Source organism: Tauraco erythrolophus, chromosome 19 (assembly GCF_009769465.1).
Source record: "Tauraco erythrolophus isolate bTauEry1 chromosome 19, bTauEry1.pri, whole genome shotgun sequence".
Taxonomy (NCBI): Eukaryota; Metazoa; Chordata; class Aves; order Musophagiformes; family Musophagidae; genus Tauraco; species Tauraco erythrolophus.
The window spans coordinates 12,053,555-12,075,899 of record NC_141483.1 but is presented as its reverse complement, the minus strand read 5'-3'; the positions used below and the strand labels follow the sequence as shown (position 1 = coordinate 12,075,899).

At 46.3% G+C, this 22,345-nt stretch overlaps 1 protein-coding gene and 5 non-coding genes across 6 annotated transcripts; 1 reads left to right on the top strand and 5 right to left on the bottom strand.

Annotated features, from left to right (window-relative positions):
- Window positions 1-2,004: 2,004 nt before the first annotated feature.
- On the bottom strand, window positions 2,005-2,076 carry TRNAA-UGC (transfer RNA alanine (anticodon UGC)). Its single transcript has one exon. It is a non-coding gene; the product is annotated as a tRNA-Ala (tRNA).
- Window positions 2,077-2,453: 377 nt separating this feature from the next.
- On the bottom strand, window positions 2,454-2,525 carry TRNAD-GUC (transfer RNA aspartic acid (anticodon GUC)). The gene has a single exon. It is a non-coding gene; the product is annotated as a tRNA-Asp (tRNA).
- A 247-nt stretch (window positions 2,526-2,772) lies between these two features.
- On the bottom strand, window positions 2,773-2,845 carry TRNAF-GAA (transfer RNA phenylalanine (anticodon GAA)). The gene has a single exon. It is a non-coding gene; the product is annotated as a tRNA-Phe (tRNA).
- Window positions 2,846-3,266: 421 nt separating this feature from the next.
- TRNAD-GUC (transfer RNA aspartic acid (anticodon GUC)) lies at window positions 3,267-3,338 on the bottom strand. The gene has a single exon. It is a non-coding gene; the product is annotated as a tRNA-Asp (tRNA).
- Window positions 3,339-3,549: 211 nt separating this feature from the next.
- On the top strand, window positions 3,550-3,621 carry TRNAA-UGC (transfer RNA alanine (anticodon UGC)). The gene has a single exon. It is a non-coding gene; the product is annotated as a tRNA-Ala (tRNA).
- A 1,559-nt stretch (window positions 3,622-5,180) lies between these two features.
- Window positions 5,181-22,230, bottom strand: DHX37 (DEAH-box helicase 37). Its single transcript, XM_086623247.1, has 27 exons — window positions 22,125-22,230; window positions 21,179-21,348; window positions 19,980-20,092; window positions 19,234-19,561; window positions 18,363-18,511; window positions 17,468-17,560; window positions 16,888-16,984; window positions 16,391-16,504; window positions 15,606-15,707; window positions 14,980-15,094; window positions 14,562-14,657; window positions 13,871-13,944; window positions 12,997-13,135; window positions 12,661-12,737; window positions 11,861-12,093; window positions 11,299-11,410; window positions 10,611-10,717; window positions 10,021-10,209; window positions 9,767-9,891; window positions 9,370-9,486; window positions 9,077-9,249; window positions 8,569-8,683; window positions 8,004-8,141; window positions 7,565-7,659; window positions 7,029-7,102; window positions 5,989-6,086; window positions 5,181-5,405 (listed from the first exon to the last, which is right to left on the bottom strand). Exons 1-27 carry the CDS (start codon window positions 22,228-22,230, stop codon window positions 5,323-5,325), a joined length of 3,432 nt encoding a protein of 1,143 aa, XP_086479373.1. The 3' UTR covers window positions 5,181-5,322.
- Window positions 22,231-22,345: the final 115 nt, after the last annotated feature.

Sequence of the window (22,345 nt, the reverse complement as noted above, 5' to 3'; positions counted from 1 at the left end):
TACAAAATCCTTCGTTTGCTGGCACCCAAGGAAAACCGCTGCCTACACGGCACAGATAACACCCAGAGCTGCACACCAGCAGGAACAGAGCGGAGGCCCAGCAACAGCTTTGTGATTGGTTTGAGGGAAACCGGCCGGCGTTTTCCTGACACATGGAGCTTTTACAGGAGGGGAACGCTCTGGGGAGCTTCTCAGCCATCTGTGCCTTGAGTTTGTATTAAAACTCAGCATTGCAAGAGCACAATAATAATAATAATCTCAAACGCCCAGCTCATTTAGCTGAGGGAAAAGAAAAAAATCCACAAAAGTATTTTGATTTCTTCTCAGGTTAGAATCATTCTCAGTGGCTTACATTGTGTGCGTTTGGAGTTGTATGAAAATAAAGGATGGGAATAGCCTTTCAGATTTAGGTTTTTTCCCTCATCTGAAAGCAAATAAGAATGCTAAATCTATTCTTTAGTGACAGAGCAAGCACTGAACTCGGGACTAGTCTGAAAATAGTTGAAAAGGCACTTGGCAGTGTATTTCATGTCATGGAGTTCTGTAATGGCAAGAAATTAAGATGACACAGGGCTGTTCTTCATCTAACTAGTGTACGCAGCCACCCACTGACCATCCTGAGTGAGCGTGCACCTGATGCCTGAATCAAGTAGTGGAGCAGCACACCCTTAAAGGCTGAGATTTGTGTTACATTCACATTACAAGGCAGATGTAAGGCCCTAATGTGACAAAATCCTTAAATACAGCTGCCTGTTTTGCAGAAGAACAGTGCTTGCCTGCACTGGGAGGGGCTTTCTGAGAACAAAGCCACTCCATGTTTCTCCTACGCTGTCTGTATGAGTTCCCCTTGCTACGATCTCAAGACAAGCTTGGTGGAGGCTGTTGGTCCTAACAGACCATGGCCCATTATACGGACAAATACTGATTTCCTGTGCCAAAAACTCTGTTACTTTGTGCCAATTGCTACAAACTCTGTGGGGCAGGAACCATCTTGTATTAATGTGCAGTGTATATTGCACAACTACAGCTGCCCAGAGAATCTTGTCCAGGGAGCTATTTACAAGAGAGATCTTCACACTTAGCAATGCTGCAGCCAAACATTTGGCTCAAAACAACAACTACAAGTAAGACCAGTAAATAAATAGTTCAAGGAGCATTTTAACTGCTCTGGCAGGAAATGTCATTTTACATCTGTTGCTAGTCAGCTCTCCCTGCCATAGAGAGTTGGATGTGCTGTTGATAACGGTGCAGATAAAACAGCTGGTAACTGAACTGTGTAAATAAAAGCTGTTTCAAGCTCTACGTGGGTTTTGGTCTCTCTGTGCCATTCCTTTCAGCCCTCTTGGCTCTGAAGAGTTTCCCGGATGAGCCAGAACCCTGTGAGCTTGGCCAGCCTGAGGAGATCAAAGCAGTGAGCTTGTTTCCCGAGAGCTCCTCCAGTCCTGCTCCGAGCAAAGCCTGGTCATGCTGCCCATGAGTGTCCAGCTGGGGCAGGACAGCAGAGGTAAGCGGACACTGCAGAGCCAGCTCAGAGCCAGGGAGAAGCTCCTGCAGCATCGTAGCCAGTGAGTGCAGGTACCTGTGGTGTCCTGGCTTTTGTGCCTTCTCCTCTGTCTCTGGGAATGTGGTGCAGAGACCCTGAGCCAGCTCTGTGCCCACTGCAGGTTTGCACATAACTAGCTCTGCTAGGTTCCGGGGTGGAGAGGTGTCAGGCAGGGCTGGCTGCCCAGTGTCCCCCTGCATTTCATGATTTGTTGCTTCCTTCCTCCTTTTGGGCTGCTCTTCGTCTGCAAGGCCTGAGCGTGGCAATGAAACTCCCAGAGAGACACGAGAATGTGGAGTGTTTGCATAGTCCTGAGCAGAAAGCTCCGTTCTGACAAAACGGATCCGTTTTCTGCCTACTGGACAACTGCCACCGTGGGCTTTTTTGGGCAGCACGTTCACGGTGCGGTTTTACTCTTTAATAAAATACATCAAGGGGGGAAAAAAATATAGGCCCTCCTGTGGAGATGCCGGGGATTGAACCCGGGACCTCATACATGCAAAGCATGCGCTCTACCGCTGAGCTACATCCCCGTGCCCCGCGTTATCGCCCCTGCCGGCGGCCAGGTCCGTCCTCCGCCGCCCGTCCCCTCCCCTCCCCCGCAGTGAGGGGGTGTGTGCGGGGCGGGGGAGGGCGCAGGGGTGCCTGGGCACAGCCAGCGCCCCACGCAGCGAGGGCACCCGGGCAGCCATGTGGCTCCAGGCCCGGGATGAGGCTGTGAGTAGCGTACGACAGTGCACGAAGCTGTGTGAACTTCAGCCAACTCTTAGAAGTACAGGAACGCTTCGGGTTCGCGCAAACAAAACTGTGGGTGGTAGTTTGGATTGTGTTTTTTTTTTCCTCCTTCGTAAATCAGAAAAATCCGTGCTGGAAGAAAAAAATAATTTGAAAGAAAAAAAACTATTACGGCCTCCCCGTCGGGGAATCGAACCCCGGTCTCCCGCGTGACAGGCGGGGATACTCACCACTATACTAACGAGGACAACCCGACAACGGTGTCCGCGGCCCGGGCCATAGCGGAGGCACCCGCCGCTGGCACGGACGGACCGCGGCTACATCCCGCAGGGAAGCGGTTCCTGCCGCAAAACCCCGAAACGCGTGAGAACCTGCGATGACATCCGCGGCAGCCGCCCCTGGCCCGGCGCAGGGACCACAGACCCGGCCCCAATTCCGCTCGGCGGCAAAAGGACCCGCCGTCACCCGCGGACTGAAAAAAGAATCAGCGCCTTTGCCGAAACCCGGGATCGAACCAGGGACCTTTAGATCTTCAGTCTAACGCTCTCCCAACTGAGCTATTTCGGCGGCCGCAAAGTCTTTTCTGGGCCGCGAATACGACCCCGCCCAGCGCACCCGTGGGTGCCCTTGTCCCCGGCTGTTGGCTGCTCACCCCTCGCGGGGTTCACCCACGCGGCGGCAGCACCCGGTTCCTGGATCCCTCAGGGGGTTCCCTTTCCTTCGCACAGCGTTCCGATCCCCCCCACATTCCAGCAGCAGGGAGCAGCGGGGTGCTCAGCACCCTGCGGGGAGCGGCGGACCCCGATCCCCCTCCCCCGGCATAAAAAACCAGTCCCGTCCGCTTCACCTGGCCAGCCCACAGGGTGCCCCACGGATGGGGTAACGCAGCCCCACGCCCGGCGGTAACGCATTCCACGGCCGCGTCACAAACACACCCCCGCGCGGGGCGCGCCCGGGAAAAACGGCAACAGGCACTAAAACGCACAACCTCCCCGTCGGGGAATCGAACCCCGGTCTCCCGCGTGACAGGCGGGGATACTCACCACTATACTAACGAGGACGCGCACGGGTGTGTTTTTTCCCGCCTTGCAGTGTAAGGACGCGGCGCCTCCCGCAGCGCGGGGCCTGCCTCGGGCAGGGCCGCCCGCGCGCTCCGCGCCGCTCCCGCAGGTGCTGCCGGCGCCGGGGCGCAACGCGGGGCTGCGCGCTGAGCCCGACGTGCCGCTTGCAGCACGGTCTGTATGTGCTCTGCAAAACTACTGTCACGAGCAGGGGATGTAGCTCAGTGGTAGAGCGCATGCTTTGCATGTATGAGGCCCCGGGTTCAATCCCCGGCATCTCCACCTTTTTTTTCTCCCCTCGCCGTCGGAGGAAGGAAGGGTGATTTTCCTACCAAGATGGTTGTTTTGCTTCCTCGTCCAGTTTCCCGAAGAAGCCGTAATTTCAGTTTTGTAATTTTGTTTGCAAACTTCTGCTGCAATTCTTGCGAGAGAAAGGAGCCCAGCCAAGGGCTCACAGCACCCTCGTGCCTGTGGTTATTGCTAAACACTGCGGCATCGCAGCATTTATGTTATAAACACGCAGCTACAACAGGCTCTTTTCCTTCTTGCTTGGAAACAAAAGCTGATGTCTCATCAGCATCAGATATTTTTAGCACTTAGCTGTGTCCTGCCTGCAGCCCCTGAAGTGCATCAGAGCCGTGGGTGCAGCGGGTGCAGGCATCCAGCTTTTTCTTTGCTTGGGTTGCACCAGTTTCCTCCAGGATGTAGGGGCAGGAGGGTCACTGCTCGCACCTTCTCATGTTGCAGTGTTTCAAGCAACAGCAAATTAACACAGCATGAGCACAGGGTTTGCTAAGGAGGAAAAAAAATCGGTAAACTCAAGCTGCACATTTTCTTTCACGACTATCAAAATTTCTTGCTGCAAAACGAGCAGATAATGTGGTTGCTGCGTTCCCAAAAGTGCTCCAGCCCATGAAATGCAGGGTGGCTCAGGAGCACCAGACTATACAAAATGGTACCAGCAAACCACGGAGCAGAGCAAAGGCACCAGGAGAGCTGAATGCTTGCATATAAGCAAAGATTTGGAAAAAAAAAATATTGAAAGCAAGATTAATGGATACTCATGGCAAATTCCTAGAGAAGTAAGAAAAGAAACATCAGGACTGTACTAGGTCTGGCTGGGCTGGAGTTTGTTTCTTCATAGCAGAAGAAACTGCTGGTTTGGATTTGTGACTAAACCAGTGCTGATAACACAACAGTGTTTTGGCTGTCAAGACTTTCTCTTTTCCCCCTCTCTGCTTCCCCTTCCCTGTAGGCCAGAGGGGTGGGCAACTCTGGGAGGGGAGACGACCAGGACAGCTGACCTGAGCTGGCCACAGGGATAGTGTGGGCCATGTAGCACCGTGCGCAGATACCAGCTGGTCATGGTGCGAGAGGTGGTGAGTGACTGCATCATTTGGATTTTTTCATCTTCATCCCTTCACTAATTAAACTATCTTTATCTCAACCCACGAGTTTTTTCACTTTTGCACTTCCTATCCTGCCGGGGGATAGGGAGTGAGTGAGCAGCTGCGTGCTGCTGAGCTGCTGGCCAGGGTCAACCCACCACGAGGACCAAAGGTTCAGTCTGTGTCTGGATCTTCAGTCATGCAAGAGGAAGGGTCCACAAAGGTCTGAAATTCTGCTTATTGCATGCAGCATCTCACATGGAAAACATTTCTCCCATCCAAACCAAGAACTATACATATTTATTATAGTCCATATGACTAATATAGTCCAAAGAGAAACTTCAGATATATTAAAAAAAAAAAAATCTGTAAAATACAATGGATAAAATTATCCAAACATTAATATTACAAAATACCAGCGAAACAGCTGGTAGGGCTTCTGGGAACACAGAATGCTTCCCAGAAAACCCAAATAACACCCAGTTTGCTTACAAAAAGGTATCACTAACAGTTAGCAAGTCCATCTGTGCCATCAGATTTCCAAGGAAACCCAAGCTTTTGAAACATCTTGGAGAAAACAAGTCCATCAAGAACTTCACAGTGGCACTGGTGGCCACTTCTTGGCTAGATCATCGTGCATAGCTTCAGGGATCCACTGACAATAGGCTGCGAGCAAATCTGGAATGAAAGAGAGAAGTGATTAGGTGGCTACAGGAGTCAGGGACTTGAGCGGTTCTGCTGGAAAGATGAGGTCCTGTGGCGTCACCCTGCTCACAGGCTGAGAGCAAGAACCAGCCTTCCATCGCTGGGACAGTGTTGGAACTTGGACACTTGCATGCAGATATAAAAGTATCAAGTATGGGACAATTACTGTGAAAGCCACCACTGCATCACTTTGCTGCTTCTATAAAGAACTCTTATCATCTCTAATATTGAACAAAATTCAGTTTACCTGGAAAACAATTTTCCTGTATCCACTGACAGTACCATCATAGTGTAATTTTTCAAAAGCCCAGACTAAACATTTTAACAGTGGTTAGAACTCTTAAAAAACAAATAAATGTTGCTTTCTAAAGTACAGGGAAATCCAGTTCTTCTCGAGAACCAAACACAGAGCATTACTGCTTCTGGTAAGAAAACAGAAAATATTTTGAGCTTATCAAGTGAAATTGTCCATTTTTTGAGTTATAATTCAATGGTGCTCAATGTACTACACAGTCTGCACTGATATTACTTATAATTAAGCACATAGAATACTTACATTTAGGATTTTTCTTCCATGCTGCCAGTAAAGCATCACGATTATCACAATTTTCTGAAACTAGAGTCTGCAGGAGGGATTCTGTCCTGGGCTGAAGTCTAAATCGGTCCAAAATAAAATGGTGCAATAAAACAAATGTTTGTTAGCACAGTTTAGCAGAGCGTTACAGCATTCAGCTTATCTTTCTGAATTCATACTCTGAATAATTTTAAAAGGCTAAATATAGATGTAGAAACACAGGACCTCTGGATACAGAGACGTGTCATTGGCTCAAAAAAGTTCACGAGGAGTAGTTTCTTCCCCCTGCCACAACTTTTTGTTGTTAAAAGTACCAACAAGGTTGCTCTTGCTGCTGACACCATGAAGTTGGCTGCTATGCACCTGTGTAGCACACAGTAAAGCAGAAAGGAATCCATAGGTCCCATGATGAACTCTGAATTGACTAAAATGGGAAAACACACTGTAATTCTAGGACCCTCCAATAACATCAGTCACTTTTAACAAAGTCTTTCAAAATCCTTGCACCTATCAACTCCCTGAAAACTCACAGAAGGCTCAGAGGAAGCTTATTTTGGTAAACTCTAAGAGAGGACAGCAAGGGGATAGCAAGGGAAGCAACAGCCGACAGTCCTTTTGAGGGTCACAGTTCTATAGATGTAATCAAAACCACAAGAAAAACATGGTCTGTTGGAAACAATGGTTTTGAAAAGAAATAGACAACGTAACGGGCAAAGAGACACAAGGAAAGCAGTTGTGCTCATCTGACAGTTTCTTATAGTGTGAGCAATTTATTTGTATGAAGCAGCCTGTAGAGGTCGGTGTGGCCAGCAGGTTGTGTGTGTTCTTCCATACTGCTCTCAAAATCGCCCAATTCTCTCGAGACAGTTTTTCTTGGTAAGAAAACTCATTTTCCTCTCCCTCTAGCTACAGCCAAGATCACTATCTAAAACACCCTTCCCAGCATTGAATTTTTTTATTTAAAAGGAAGTTAAAAGCATTCAGTGGAAACAAGAAACTTAAGTTTGTTTTTAACAACTTACTTGGACCATGTCTTCAGCATTATGAGGGGACTGGACAGCAGACACCGGCTATAAGAACTCAACTTCTCAATGACCTGGAAGATGTTATATAACAAGTATATAACAAACAAGTAAATCAATTGTTCTGTGGACATGATCATCAATGAACTTGGGCTACTATAGAGTTCCATTCCATATCCTCTATTACCATCTCTCTCTCATCCATGACCTCGTACCCATCTTGTCCTGGCTGGCTTGCGAGATGATTCTTGTGTCTCACAGTGGACAAAGACATGAGCTATAGCTCTTTTCCTTTGCAAAAACAGGACTTAAATTTGGGGGTCTCTTTCACCCAAATGCAGATTTTCATGCTGTTTCGTATTTTAAAGATATCTTCCCCATCCCACCAACTGCACAAACTCCTCTAGCCACCAGCAAGTTATGAAGAATGGGCGCACACACACAAAGAAAGAAGCCACAAGGCTCATCTCCTCCTAAAACTGGGCCAAAAACTTAGTGGTAACATCAAGGAAGTAACGCAACTGGAACACACTCACCTTTCCTTCAAGCAGGAATCTGGCAAAGTATTTGTAGCGATCAATTCCTTCTGGGTAATCAACTTCCACAGCAGGGAGCTGCCAGCTAACTCGATCTGGAGAGGAAGATCACACAGTCTCCTAAATGTTCAAAGAAGAGGGTCCATTTCCAAGGGAGATGTGACAACACAGGTGCTAAGAGAAGTGGAGAGGATACTGCCACCACCCAGCCAGCCTTGCTCCTTCACAGGGGGAGCAGATGGGCATGGAATGACCACACCAATTGGAAGATGCTGATATTTTAATGCCACGAATCCAATGGAGCTACTCAAACCGCTGTTAAGCTCTTTGAACCAAGCTGAGCTTGACCATTCTGGTCCACTGACAGTCTTATTAAAAGCAGCATTACAGTAGCAGGTTTCAGACAAAACTACTGATTAAAACTTTTCAAGACACTTACAAAAGACACTTGGTCTGTGACATCGAATTCGGCCTGTTTCAGGGCAGTAGGACGGAGGAGGATTTTCCAGAGGCTTCCCAAAGTGGCAGTACGGTGGCAACAGGGCAGGAATCCACTTGGGTTCAACTGCAGACACACCTTAGGAAGGGAAAACACACGCTTGAACGCAGGCTTGCTGCCAAGGGCCACCACTCACTAGCAGTCCCACGAGTGCGGCGCACAGTCACGATCTCAACTCCAGATTTACTTGTATCTCATTGCTCAAGTCAACTTTTTTACGTTCCTCTGTTCAGAGTCCAGCAATAGGTAGCTACTGCTGACAGGGCTGGTGCAGAGCAGCTATTTCAGAAGCTGAGCTTTGCTCCAGCCAATTCTGCTAGACAAAGAATAAAACAGACCAAATTTTTCCCGATCCATATCTAGAAAGCATAAGGATCCAAATCCCAGGAGGCACAACTGCTCTGCAAGGAGAGCGCTCAGTCACCGCAGCAAGGGAAACATGCTGCTAAGGCATTTCTGAGCTCCTCACCGTATCTGCAGAGCGAGCAGGGACTGCAGCACTCACCTTTCATATACAGTTTTGTAGTCTCAACAATTTCTTGATACACCACAAACTCTGGGAGTTGTTTGAAGAGGACTGAACTTGGATGGATGAACACTGGGTCGTCCAGCAGAGCAGTCTTTTAAGAAAGCACAGAAGATTGAAGCAGAGTAAGATGAGTTACTGGCAATCCAATTCCTTGATTGCGTCTAATTTCAGACTCTCTCAGATGTACATGGTTTCCTTAAGTGTTGGAGGTTTTTAACAACCTCATAATTTTTTGCTTCACCCTCTCTGGAGACATCAAGCACTTTGCAAGATGGGCTAATGCTATTTTAGCTCTTACATAACAATTCCTACATGAGGACTGGGAAATTGCAAGACTGGAAATTTAAATTCTATGGAGAGAAGTTGTAGAAACCCAGCACATGCAGCCCCAATGCTGCATCCAGCCAGAAGCCCAGGCTTTGCACAGAAGTGTCTTTCTGCCACACAGAGGAAGAGAGGAATTCAGTCAAATCAAGCTGTTTACCTTGTAGGCATTTTTCCACTTGTCATCTAGAAGATCTTCTGCCTGAACCCTTCGGGCAACATGATCCCCCAGCCCTGCCAGCACAATCTGTCTCAAGTAAGTTGCCTGAGCTTCTGTTGGAGGCTTCATTTTTGGATCAACATATAGACCAGCATCAGTGCAGACCGAGTTCACTGCAGAGAAAAAAAGGTGAGTTAAGATTCAATAGAAAAAAAAAAAAGTTGCAACAAACAGCCCAGTTGATTTGTCACCCCCTGAAAGAGAATAAGCAATTCCTCTCAAAACCCACTCACCTGCTGTTGTCAGCTGCCCTCTCAAGCGCCTGATTTCCAGCATGGCTTTGTATCGGAGCCCGTTCTCTTCACAGAATTTACGACTACACCCAGCATATTCACAGGCCCCCACTGCTCCTGGAAGTGAACAGTCAGGTGGAGAAAACAAAATTAGCCCATCAGTTCTCCTAATTAACCAGCTGTGGGACAGTACTGTCACAGCCAACACGAGCACATCACAGCTCCCACTCGGCATTACCCTGGGACACTGGCAGGCTGCCCAGAGAACAGTCTAGAAAACAGTCAGCTGGACAGTCCTACAGTGCGAGGATGCCTTTGGTTGCATAAAGGTGAGAGCTGAGGGTGACGGGCAGAACAGAATGGAAGTTAACAGCCTGGGAATCGCTGTCTGCCATACCTAACATCACCATGAGGTCTCCTAGCTTTTGCATCGGCCCCTGCCCAGCCCAGATCCTTTGCATCTGTAGAAACCTTGCTTTCTTCCCCTTCAGTTTCGCCGTCTCTTCCTCGCTTACTGCTGGCCTAAAAGAAACATGAAACAGCATAAACGGATATTGCGCTTACATGCAGACGGGCCTCAATGTAAGAGAGGCATCAGCCTGTGACAAGGTGACGTATCCTGTAAATAGTACATCAGACTGACTCACCCACCTGTCAAACTCTTCAAACAGCTCCCGGACGGTCATTGCAGACACTATGGTAATGGTGTACGGCAGGCAGTCGTGCTGCCTGCTTAACGCCAACATCTTCGCATAGCGGGGGGCGACGGGAAAAGTGGCCATTATTCTGCCCAGAGGACTAATGGGGCAACTCAGCTTTGCTGCCAGCTGCTGCTTCAGTCTGGGGGAGGAAAAGTCATGTAATGAAGTAACTTCTGCATTAGAACAAGTTTATGTTTCTGGTTTTGGCAGCCCAATTAATCTGATGTGTTTTCTCAGATTTTGTTATGTGCCCCTCCCAGAGCCTGGTGAAAAGATTCCTCTTCCTCAGGCAGCTCCCACCTCCCCTGTGTGGCACACTCCTGGCACAGTCTTTCCCTGCCCAAACACACTCAGGGCCAGTAAAACAAACACAGGTGAACCACAGACTGTTAAAATGATGCAAGCCTGTACAAAAGCACACCCTCAGATGCGAGGGCTGAGACCAAAAAGCAGGCAGGAGGACAGCAGCGCCCAACGCCTCCATAGCAGAGGCCGAGCAGCAGTGCCAAGATGAAAACGGGGGGGGGACCCAGATGTTACCTTCCCCTCATAGGGGGTTCCTTCAAGGCACCCAGGGCTATCAGCAACTCCTCAGCTGCAGCAAGTGCTTCTGCTGGAGGTGGTGTTGGGAACGGGAAGTTGATTACCTACGGACACCAAGAGAAAATGCCTCTCAGTACATCATTGACATGGCTCCCTCTAAAAAACAGTTTGACCACAAGAAGTCCCGGAAGGGAGCCAAACCCCCCCTTCTGGTTACATATACCAAAGAAAAACATATAGAATGTCTGCTAAGAGTGAGAGGAAAGGACATATAATGGGAGGAAACGCTTAGAACAAAAACATTAGGAAACAGGAACACCAGCGTCACTCTTAGCTGCCACTGACTCCAGGCACCGCCTAGGGCAGACTGCTTCAAGGTCTAACTTAAAGTATTGTGCTTTCTGAAAGCGCTCAAGTATCTCCAAAACACAACCCCTGTTTTGGACAGGGCTTTTTTTCTGCTATTAAGAATATATGAAACCTGAACAAACATGTTTCTTAAGGCCTGGTGAAATTTATAGCAGCTCATGCAATTTGCAGAACCAAATCAAGTCCCAGGATCCTAATTTCTAACACAAGGCACAGCCTCAAGCAATGAAGATAAAAAGACATCTGTGTGTGTTTCTGGCTCCTGGGGGCAACCACTTTAATGAGCGTGGTAGTACAAAGCAAATTTACACCTCACCTTTTCTATATTTAATGCCTTCATTTGCAGAATCAAGTCTTCTACCGGTCGCTTTGTTATTTCTGGAGCAGAAAACTTCTCAAAGTCCATGAAGACTGCTGAAGAGTATAACCTAGAGGAAGAGAAGTGCTGCTTAGAGACTTAAAAGAAACCGTAACTCAAAAGATATGCATGAAAAATTGGCAAGGCATTTAAAAAAAGGCAGCTGTGGGTACTATTTACATAAGCATATAATTATTTACATGGTTGGGGCATACTGCCTTATCCACAAAAAAGCTGACTTGGCTTGGAGTGGAATCCATGTTAATCTGGTCACTAAATTACAGGGTTTCAGCAAAAGAAAGGCCCCTGAGAAGCCGAACTGTCAAACCAACATCTCCAGTGACAGTTCATGTTTGGCTTCACCTCTCCTATCTGACCGAAAAGCAGACAAACCCAAAATGTTTCAAGTGGCACTAGGTCTTTGTGAAAGGGGCAGCAGGATGAGGGAAGCTGTCAAATTCACACTGACACTCGCTGGGCTTTTTGTTTCTCCTAACCCTCTCCACAGCAGGTAGCTAACCTGTAACAGTGCCCTGGCTCTGTCCGGCCAGCCCGGCCTGCCCGCTGGTTAGCCGAAGCTTGAGATATCCAGGTGACTTTGAAAGACGAAACTCCAGTAATTTTGTCGTAGAAACGTTTCTTGACCTTTCCACAGTCTACCACATATTTGATGCCCGGGATGGTGAGCGATGTTTCAGCCACGTTGGTGGCTACAACACACAGTCTCGTGCCAGGAGGAGGAGCCCGGAACACCTACAAGAAACAGATGGGCATGTGAAAGGTGCTGTCAGCAACGAAGACAGGGAGTCAGCTTGGATGGGTCGCAGAGGGATGACAATGCATAAGGCACTGCAGGTGAAACCCAAGAGTGAGACCAAAGACTTAACTGTCTCCAGCTCTGGAGCTCTCTATCCAGCTCAGTTAAGCCTTCAGAAACATCCACAGGGGCTCCAGGTGGAGCAAACACCAGTATTTAGTTGTATTTAGACACACTGCTGTTATCTCTGAAGCCCAAGAGGGAACATAAGAATTTTTAAGAACCGCCTGTTGGCAGCAGGATCCTGAGGCACATTCTGGCTGTGACTAATTTTAATAACACTACAGGACTGAAGCTTTTCATGTCTCCCAACTTGCAGAACTGGCACATCAGGGAAGTCCCAGGCTTGCTGTGACCCCATCCCAACTTGCCCACTGGGTCATTCAAGTCTGTCCACTGATGGATAGTCCAAGACGGAAATTTTAACTCACAAAGCACACGCGACTTCAGACAACAAATGATCAATAAGGATAATTTACTTGTTGTGACAACAAATCCTTTACCTTTGCTTGTTTCTCTGGTGCTAGCAAAGAATAGAGCGGGAGAACATAGAGTGGAAGGGACAAATCTGACTTCTCATCTGTGAGGAAGCAAAACAATATTCTTAAATACACCATAAGCCAACTTCTAGGCTTAGTCCCAAAAATTTCTTCATAAACATCGCTTCATCTAAAACAAATAAAATATTTGGTACAAAGCTGAAGGTGGTAAATCTTAATAGCTTTCCATGACACAGGTCTGATGTGCTATCACACACGCTAGCTGTGCTTTGCTAAACTAGTGTCACACATTTCACAGGTGACAGGAGATATGCAATTTTTATTTCATAAGTGCCAAACCTTCTTCGGAGTCTCCATCTCCTAAATCAAGGTCCATGTCAGATCCTGCAATATCATCATCAGTTTCAGCGTCTCTGTCTTCATCTCCTTCATCCACTGGTACAACAGAGTAATTGTCCAGATCGATTTTGGGGAGTGTCTGAGAAAGACACAGAGCATTAGGGGACACACACACACAGAGCACTTTTTATTGCTTTGAAACCAAAGCTGAGCACTTACTCTGAACATTTGTTGACCTGAAAGTGACAGAGGGATTCAGATATTTATTTTGTATTTCAAGGCTGAGGTTTAGCATTTGGTAACTGTGACAGTCAGGGGGGGAATAACCCAAGTATTTTAAACAGTGTTTTGTGACAAGCCAAGCTTCTTCTTACCCTTTCCCAAGACAGTGGGAAAGGGTAAAATTCCTGTACTTCATGCCACTTCAGCTACCAGGATCCAATGTCAGTGGACAGTATATCTATAACATCAAGACCTCCCACTAACAAAGTGCACGTAGAACTTGGGCAGAAGCCAGATGCTACCCTTTGTCACAGATGCATCAGTCCTAATTTCGGGTAACAAACAGCCAGATGAGGAGCAGTCCTGGAGCCAGCAAGTCTGGAACTCCTGCCATTAAAGTTTTAATGGTCAGTATTCAACTGAAATCAATCTCCTGCCCATAACATCCAGGGACACATTTTAGCACTCTGCTGCTCATAGTGCAGCAGTTATCAGTGGAAACAGTATTAATGGATTTCTTGAAGGGGATATGCGTAGGCCACAAGCCTTCATGTAAGTCTAAAACAGCCTCGTAAGATACACAGGAGTACAGTTTTGCAGGGAGGTACCTGCTCCTTCCTGTCTCTTGGAGGAATTCTAGCCATCACATTACCATAACTTTCTTCCGCTTCCTCGATTTCTTAAATTTTCTCATGTCTTCCTTTGATTCTTCTTTGTCATCATCTCCTACAAAAACAGCCAGTGGAATTAGTGTTAGCTGAGCATGCATTCCTCTCGGAAAAGGTCGTGGGAGAGTCTGGTCCCACTCCCATCTTTATGGGCACTCAGAGAGCGTCACAGTATGAAAGAAGTAAATAGTCACGTTGAAGGCAGAGAGGCCAGGGATGATGCGTAAGTTTAACGTTCCTGTTCTGTTTTGGAACCACACAGAGGATCGACAGCAGCACACACAGCAAGTGTATGCCTATAGGTTTATGAGATGATTAGCTGAGCTAAAGAATCTGACTTTCTAAAGTCATCCTGGGAAATTCAACTATCCTGAAAATAAGCTGCAGCATTTCCACTTTAATTCAGAACCGACAAAGTAAGTGAAGAAATGCAATGGGTTCTGAAGAACTGGAAAGGATTGTACATATAAACCTTTTCCCCAAACTGAAAACAGGAAAAACTTAACAACTGGTCATCAAAATCATCCACATGGAGTCCTTTCCCCAACCCTTGTTTTTTTGTTTGGTGTTTTTTTTTTTTTTTTTAATAAAAGCTCTTCTTTTTAGATGCAAAACAAGCTTGCTTCTCAGTGCAATAAATTCAAAGTCTAACAGTCTTTTATTCCATAGCATTACCTGCAGCGCTGTTTTTTTTGAACGGAAAGGCTTTCCTTAGCCTTCTACAGAGAGAGTGAACTTCTGCCTGGCCTGTTAAAAACACCAAAATCCCACCTGCAAGAGAAGAAATCACTCTCAACCTCAGCATAGGTATTTCACCTTGAAAAGCTCCAGACCTTGTTCTTGATAAAAGACAGGTTGAATGTACTGTGAAGTAATAAGGAGGAACAGGGTATTTGACAGTCTCCTACTGCTCCCTGAAGACGCATGCTAATGCTATTATTTAATCAAAGGGTAATTTTCACAAGAAAAATCTTCTGAGTAAATGTACACAATATATCATTGTAGTCTCATGTTTAACTTACAAAAATAAAACCAACAAAACTTAGACATGTTAATTGTAAAGAATTTCAGAGGTTCTCAGCAGTGACTTTACCTGAAGGCAACATTCGATGGATTTTACAGACCTTCCTGAAGCACTCGCCACTGTAGTCATCTAGAGGGGTTTTCTTGTTAAAATGAATGGTTACAGGGAATTGCCTTGCATCTACCTAGAAAGGAAACACAAAAAAAAAAGGGTTTGTTCGCTGTTGTAACTCCAGCACAATTACTACAGCTTTCATGGGAGAACTAGAATAGTTCATTCTGTATTTCTGTTCAGCTCTTGTTTTTGGTAATCTACAAAACACATGACCCACAGAAGTTATCAGTGTTGTCTACCCTGAACACCACAAAATCAAGCTAGAAACCAAAACTTTTCTCTCTTTCAGATCATCAACTCAGATTGAGGCTTTCTAGTTCTCCTGAACTGTAACTTGCAGTTTTTCAAGATAATAAGATTCTGCCAGGGCAGTTTTCTGATAGAAGTGGAAAGAAAAACACCAAGTCCCAAAAGAAACAACGGTCTAAACAAAAGGACTATTTTTAAATTGATATCTGAAAGATTTCAGCACCAGCTGGAAAGATTAGAGTGCCCCTATTTTTTAACTGGTTTTGTAAAAGAAGCCCTCACTGTACTTCAGCCATTACACCTGACGCAGATCCCAGTGAGGGGAACAATACCTGAATAACAGGAGGTGTAACAGAAAACAGCCTGTCGTTATCGGTGAAATCTTCAACACGAAGGGTGGCCGACATGACGATCAGCTTCAGCGGCAGCCCTTTCTGCAGGGACACAAACGGGTTACTTGGTGCCTGACAGCACGCGGCAGGCGAGCTACGCAAACCCAGAGCTATGGGCAGGACGGGATACAAGTTTCTGCACCAAAGCACTCAAAATCTAGGACACGATACCCACAGCTTCAAATGCAACGCCTCCTGAAACACATGAAACCCCACGCTGGCAATCCTGATGCTGACAGTGACTGCCTCTGAACCATTGCACTCTCTCCATCCAGCAGTGAAACACAGATGCCAAGCACTGCCCTGCGCTCCACCAGTCCCAGCTCCTGGCATCAGTCAGGACCAAACCCTTCCCAATGTCTGCCCCGAAACGTCTCCTCCTAAGCACTGCTGTTGGAGGCTTATTCCAGTGCAACAGTAAGTATCTTGCTTTCTAACAGGCTGCTAATTTTAATTATTTACACGTGTCTCATAGTACTTGAAGTCTGAAATTAATTGGATATTGCCTGAAAAATTATCTGTTGGTACTGATATGTACTATTTTTCCCCTTATGTAGGCTCTGTCCTTCTTCAACCATATGGAAAGACAAACACGTTATCTGAGCGTTATTCCACGGTTTCCGCCAGAATTCCATCAGCTTCCACATCACAGAGTCCCTCCTCCCACAGGAACATCCCCCTCCCCAGCACACCTGCATCTAACACAGAAATACTGCTCCTCTTACCTTTTCACGAAGAGGCACGATGCGAGACAAGAGGCCTATCAAGATATCTGTGTACATACTCCTTTCGTGGGCTTCATCAATAATAACGACTTTGTACTTTGAAAGCAGAAAGTCCTGAGGAAAGAGATCCATTTCACCACGTGAAACCTCATCCAAGGCCATCTTTAAGTCAAGACAACCTACAGCTACACACTGATCCCACTCCACCCTCATGGCTGTAGCCTCTCCCACATATTTGAGCACAATTTAATGCATTTACCCTACATGAAGCAGCCTAGTTCCCAAGGGCCTCTTCCTTGCTCCCATTTTACACAGCAAGATAACCTAATGTTTAGGGACTTGGGCAGGAATATAAAGGATTGACATGAAACACACCTCTGGTGATGAAAGGGATTTTGCTTTGAAAGGTCAGCAGCAAATCCACGCAAAGCAACTGGCCTCTCTTCCCAGCTATACAAAATACTTTCCTTTTTATAACACTGAGGACAGCAACTTACCTTCTGAATTTCTTTCAGCAGCACACCATCCGTCATGAACTTGATTTGTGTTTCATCTGTAACGTTGCCTTCATATCGGATTTGATATGAAACCACTCTGTGAGGACATACCAGGGTAGCCACAAGAAAAAGCATGAGGAGAAACATAAGACTCACATTCAGACCAGGAGGCAGCCTTCAGCCCAACTAAACCAAGACTTCACGCCAAGACAAGACAAAAAGCACACCATCAGCTCCCCAGAGCCTAGCACGCACAAAATGCTAGAAGCTGGGATATACAGCAAGGTCATTTCCAAATATTTCACTATTATGGGACACTTTCTCATATGGAGACAAACTAGGACCGCTTCCCATGCACCAAAGCTTGCTCTAAGAAGTAACTTACGATCATCAGTGATAACAAATCTGCATGTGGTTTTTTTTTATAGACAACCCCAGAGAGGAGTTTATAAGTAACCTTCCCACCATCCTTCACCAAAGACTGAACAAACAATGTACAAGTCTTGATTTCAGTCTATGACATACAGAAAGCATCTCGGCATTATCTTCTGAGCAAGGTCGCAGCGTTTTTTCTCCTCACCTGTGTGACAAGTTCATTTCCTTAGCAACTCGCTGGGACATGGACACTGCAGCCACACGCCTCGGCTCCGTGATCCCAATAGCACCATTTGAACTAAAGGGGTGAAGGAAAGAAAAGCAGGGATAGTTTGGCTGCTTGTTTCAAAGAGAGAAACACTTTGAAAGATGATTAACAGGCTTTCTGCACAATGGTTCTAAAGCAGCATCGCTCACACAGTATTACTTTTCATTGCAGATAGAAGACAGAAAGGAAGCTTTGAGATTACATTTGTATTATATGTGTATTGATCTGAAGATGCATGTATCACAGGATTTTTTTTCCCCTAATGTTGTCTCTGTAATTCCAGCTCACTGAACTCCAGTCCCCCGGACATCCCTCTGGCAATGGGGTCCACTTCAGAAGAAATTCAGGCTGGGGAGGCAGCAGCACAGAAGCTGGATGCGCCCTGATGTAGCTCACAAGAAGCACTTTATGAGGTGCCCAAGCTTATAAACGTTACCGATAGCACCAGATGAGTCATAGCTATTTTCAAGATGTTCTTAAGAAATATGCACATTTTCTTGCAAAGGTAAAAACAAACCTCTATAAGCAGAGGTTAAACTATGCGAGACAGGTAGGCAATACAGCCCCTCTGTGAGAAACAGACCAGTGGCTTCGAAGAAAACTTTTACCTCTGATGTTTCAAAAGATTGTTTACGCGGAGAGACTTTTGCAAGTCACAGTCTTATCTCCTTCAAATTTTTTTAGAAGCGCACTCAACATGACCACTATCACTGCACAGAAAAGAGCAGGTTCAGTTCAGCCATATCAGAAGAAAATAAACAAAATCAGAAGTGACTGAGCTCAGCATGAGTTCTTCTAATCACATTTGCTGCAAATAAGGGAAGAATCATACCTGGCATAGCCAGCTTCATACAGAAACTGAGGTACTTGTGTGGTTTTACCGCTTCCCGTCTCTCCACATATGATGACAATGGGATTCTCACTAATGGCTTCCATGATTACTTGCTCTTCAGCAAGGATTGGAAGCTTTAGTCTTGCTTCCTAAATAACATAAAACACATATTTTAGTTGGACTCTTCTGTCTCTTGTTCCCTTTTTGTTTTCCCCAGGATTGAAAACCGTTACCCTCCTCAGATTATAAAACCCACAAAAAGGAATTCTGCAAGCTCTGTGACTCATACAACTCTAAACCAGCTAAAATCACAGCAGCATGTCCAAGAACCAGAATCATCAGAACAGCTTCCCAGAAAGCAGCTGGCAAGCCCCGCGCTTTAATTGGTGAAACTTCAGAGTCCCTCGAGTTTATTAATATAGCACTTCAAGAAAAACGTGTTTCACAACTGTCTCGTCTGTTCGGACACATGCAGAGCTCTTCCCTTTTCCACAGAACGCCCTACCTACAGCAAACGGAATAAAACTACCCTGCCTAAGACACAGCACGATGGCGAGCTAAAAGTGACCTTACAAGATTTTCCAGCAAAGAACGATGCAAGACTGCTAACAGATTCTGCATTTAAAATTAGAGACAAATGCTTATATCCTAAAAAAACCCTAGTTTTCCTCCTGCTAGATTAGACAGGCTTAAAGCTCAGACACGTATGTGTACAACTGGCCAGAACAAGGACCCTAAGTGCACGCTGCTGCCATGCAGCGTTAGCGAGAGACCGAGACAAGGCTATAGCGTCTGCAGTGACCTAATCTGATGGAAGATACCAAAATTTCCAACCCCTTTGATAAGCACTTTGCTGTTCACAGAGCCTCACCTGAATCTCAGGAGACCTGTCCACTGGAATGAAAACCGCAGGCTTGCAAGACGGTTTGCTGGAGGCTGCCTGGCAAACGGGCGCACGAGGATCAGCCGGCGGCTGGTTGACCACTGCCTCCTTCACGCCTTCCTCTGGCTTTTCAGCAGTATTCAAATCACTGGCTGAGGACTTTTCAGTTTCTTGTTTCTGCTCTTCCTCCTCCTCCTCAGAGCTACTGGGTTCTTCCTCAGGCTCCGATTCTGAAGCTGAGCTATGTCTTCTCTTGTTTGCACCACTGATGCTCCTGATCTTTTCAGGTACAACAGTCCCTGGCTCCTGTATTATCCTAGAAAAAAACATCAACACGTGAACTATATTTTGGTCAACGTCCTCCAGGACCTCAAGCCAGACATATCTTCCACATAAACGAGCATCACTGAAAGTCACTGCTCGAGCCTGAACCCAGGTTTTACTCCAATAGGGAAGATGTCTACACCTTGGGTGTAGTGCAGCGCGAGAAGATGTTACCCAGAGAGGTTAACTCAATTCTCCACGGATCATCCTCTCAAGAGGATGTCAGTCAAACGAGAAAATAACTACCATATTATCAGACAGAAATAGAAAATTATTTAAACTCCATCCATTCTGAAGAACCTGTACGCAGTAAGAAAATAAAAAATAAATCAAACAAAAAGGCAAAGAAGGTTGCCAACTTTCCAACTACAGCAATAAACCAGAAAGGTTCTTCGCAAATAATGCTTTACCTTTTAGTCTGATACATGCGCTCCCCAGTTCCCAGTTTGGAAGTAGTGTACAGAAGTTTCATTTCTGCCTCAGAAGCTTGGACCTCATTCAGCTTGCTCAGCAACTCGGCTCGCTATTCGGGAAAAACAATCAAAATCAATGCTTATTTTCACCAGGAAATAATTTCAATATTTGCCCTTGAGTTTTAAAGGGTATGCTCTGGAAAATCTTCCTGTGAAGTTGTAAAGATGTTCCTGCTGCCCTCCCCAATGAAGATGTCAGCCCTGCACTAGAGCAAAAATAGAAGAAACTTGGACTTGAACCTTCATCACTGCAATGAAAAGCTCAGCTGCACTCTTCGAAAAACAGCAAAGAAAATGGGTTTGAACTAAAATGCTGGAGCGAAGACTGAAGCAGTGGAAGCCTCCCTTCAGCTCCCTCACACGGGACACAACACTGGCAGGTAAGAGAGCAGCAGTTTTAAACTAACTCCAAAAATAGAGTTCGTTTGTCAAAACCATTATTCAGATACTAAAACAAACAGGAATTTTGCCTGGAAAGCTTTTACAAAGAAAAGTTGTATTTGCATACAGAAAATACGGAAGAGCTGGAAATAAATATCTCAGCAGCACCGACAGTAGCAGAGTTAGGGATGCACCAAGCTTTGCATTCTGCAGCTCGACAAAGCTTCTCATACAACCCATTTCGCAGAACGCTTTTAAAATAAAACGTTATTTACTCTGCTAGTGATGTACTTCACAACACGCATCTATTTGGTCAGGGTCACAGAGAGAACGGGAACCAGGACCCAGAAATGGCGTGTTCCTGCAACACCTGATCCGCTGAGAGGGAGGACAATGCTTTTCCCCACTGGACTTATACTCAAGAATCCATGGGTGGTGGCATGTTTTTGCTAAAACACCCAGCAACGGGATGGCTAATGCTGATGTAACACAAACTTCTTAAACTCCAGCACCTGCAGGCCCTCGGGATGCCCCTGACAGTTCACATCCTGACAGCGCTCCCTGGCACTGCAGAGCGGTCACTCCACCTCTGGTTTTTCACACAGCAACGTAATCCCATCATGTACCAGGGACTGGCAGCGTCCCCGCACAAGGGAAACCTCAACGGCTGCTTATTAACATCAACCTTTTCCACACGCTGATATCAAATCGTTGTTGTAACAGAAGTCACACACCTGGAGTTACCAGCAACATACCTGTTGTTTCTTTTCCTTCTGCTCTAAAATTTTCTGCAGGTTTTTCTTCTGTTTCTTGCTCAGGGGTTTCTTCTGTCGTTGCACAACACAGGGTACTTTTTTCTTCTTTGCTTTTTTTGCTGGCAGGACCAGGGCATTACTTCCATCAATACCCTTCAGCGTTGCCTCATCTGAAAGCAAGTGTTTGATTATTCCCCTGTGCCAGGAGGATTACTTTCCGCGCGTTGCTGAACAGGTTTATCACAAACCATACTAGATTTAGCTCTTTTAAACAAACATAACCCTCACTCCCAGCCAAAAAAAAAAAAAAAATCTCACATTCTCAGCAAGGGCAAAAGACCATGAAACTGGGGACTCCATAACCCTGTGCTTACTATAGCCACCAGCGTAATTTTCCTTGACTTTTGTAACACCACTACGAAATTTTTGCCTTTTTACTTAATTCCTCCAGGGTCAGGGGCAGTGGAGCAGCCCAGGACACAACGTGTCTTGGGGTGACCCTGCAGCCTCCTGCCTCTTCCAGACTATTAAAAGTCTAGAAAGTATAACTACTTTAATACTGGTAGTTTTTAACACTAAAAATCTGTATTGCTGAAGTTTGAATAACAAAAACAATATAATAAACTTGCTTTTTTTAAAAAAGTAGTATTTGAGAATGCAAATGTTAAACATAGAAATACGTTTAATAACTGCTTTAATAAAGAATTGCCTAAAGGCAGCACTTGCTTTAGCAGAGCTATCAGTGCAAAGCCTGTGAGATACTTCCAAATCGCTTTAACGCTTCCAGTCGAAGTATAATAAAAACACAGCAAAGACACGACAATAATTCCAATCTCAGCAGCAATGCGGTCACTTCAGCCACGTTAACAACCCAAGCCCGCAACAACGAACGTAACGGCTCGGAAGAGGAGAGCCGGGCCGGGCCGGGGCCCGGGGCCCGCCGCACCTCCCAGCTCCAGCGGCAGCTCCAGCGCCTGAGCGGCGGGCGGAGGCTGCGCGGTGCCCTGCGGTAGCCGCGCCTTCCAGTTGTGCCTGCGGCGCGCCCGGCCCATGGCGGTCCCGGTGCGGTCCCGGTGCGGCCCGACCCCACGTGCAGCTCCCAGCGGCCGGCCCCTCCCGGGTGCGCGCGTTCTCGCGAGAAGGGGGCGGAGCGCGGCGGCGTGCGCA

Coding starts and splice junctions, on each gene's coding strand:
- DHX37 (XM_086623247.1), bottom strand. CDS start 22,230: ATGGGCCGGGCGCGCCGCAGGCACAACTGGAAGGCGCGGCTACCGCAG. Junction 15,708..16,390: donor TCGTGCCTCTTCGTGAAAAG/GTAAGAGGAGCA, acceptor GTGTCCCTGCAG/AAAGGGCTGCCGCTGAAGCT. Junction 11,411..11,860: donor GAGCCAGGGCACTGTTACAG/GTTAGCTACCTG, acceptor CTCTTCCTCTAG/GTTATACTCTTCAGCAGTCT.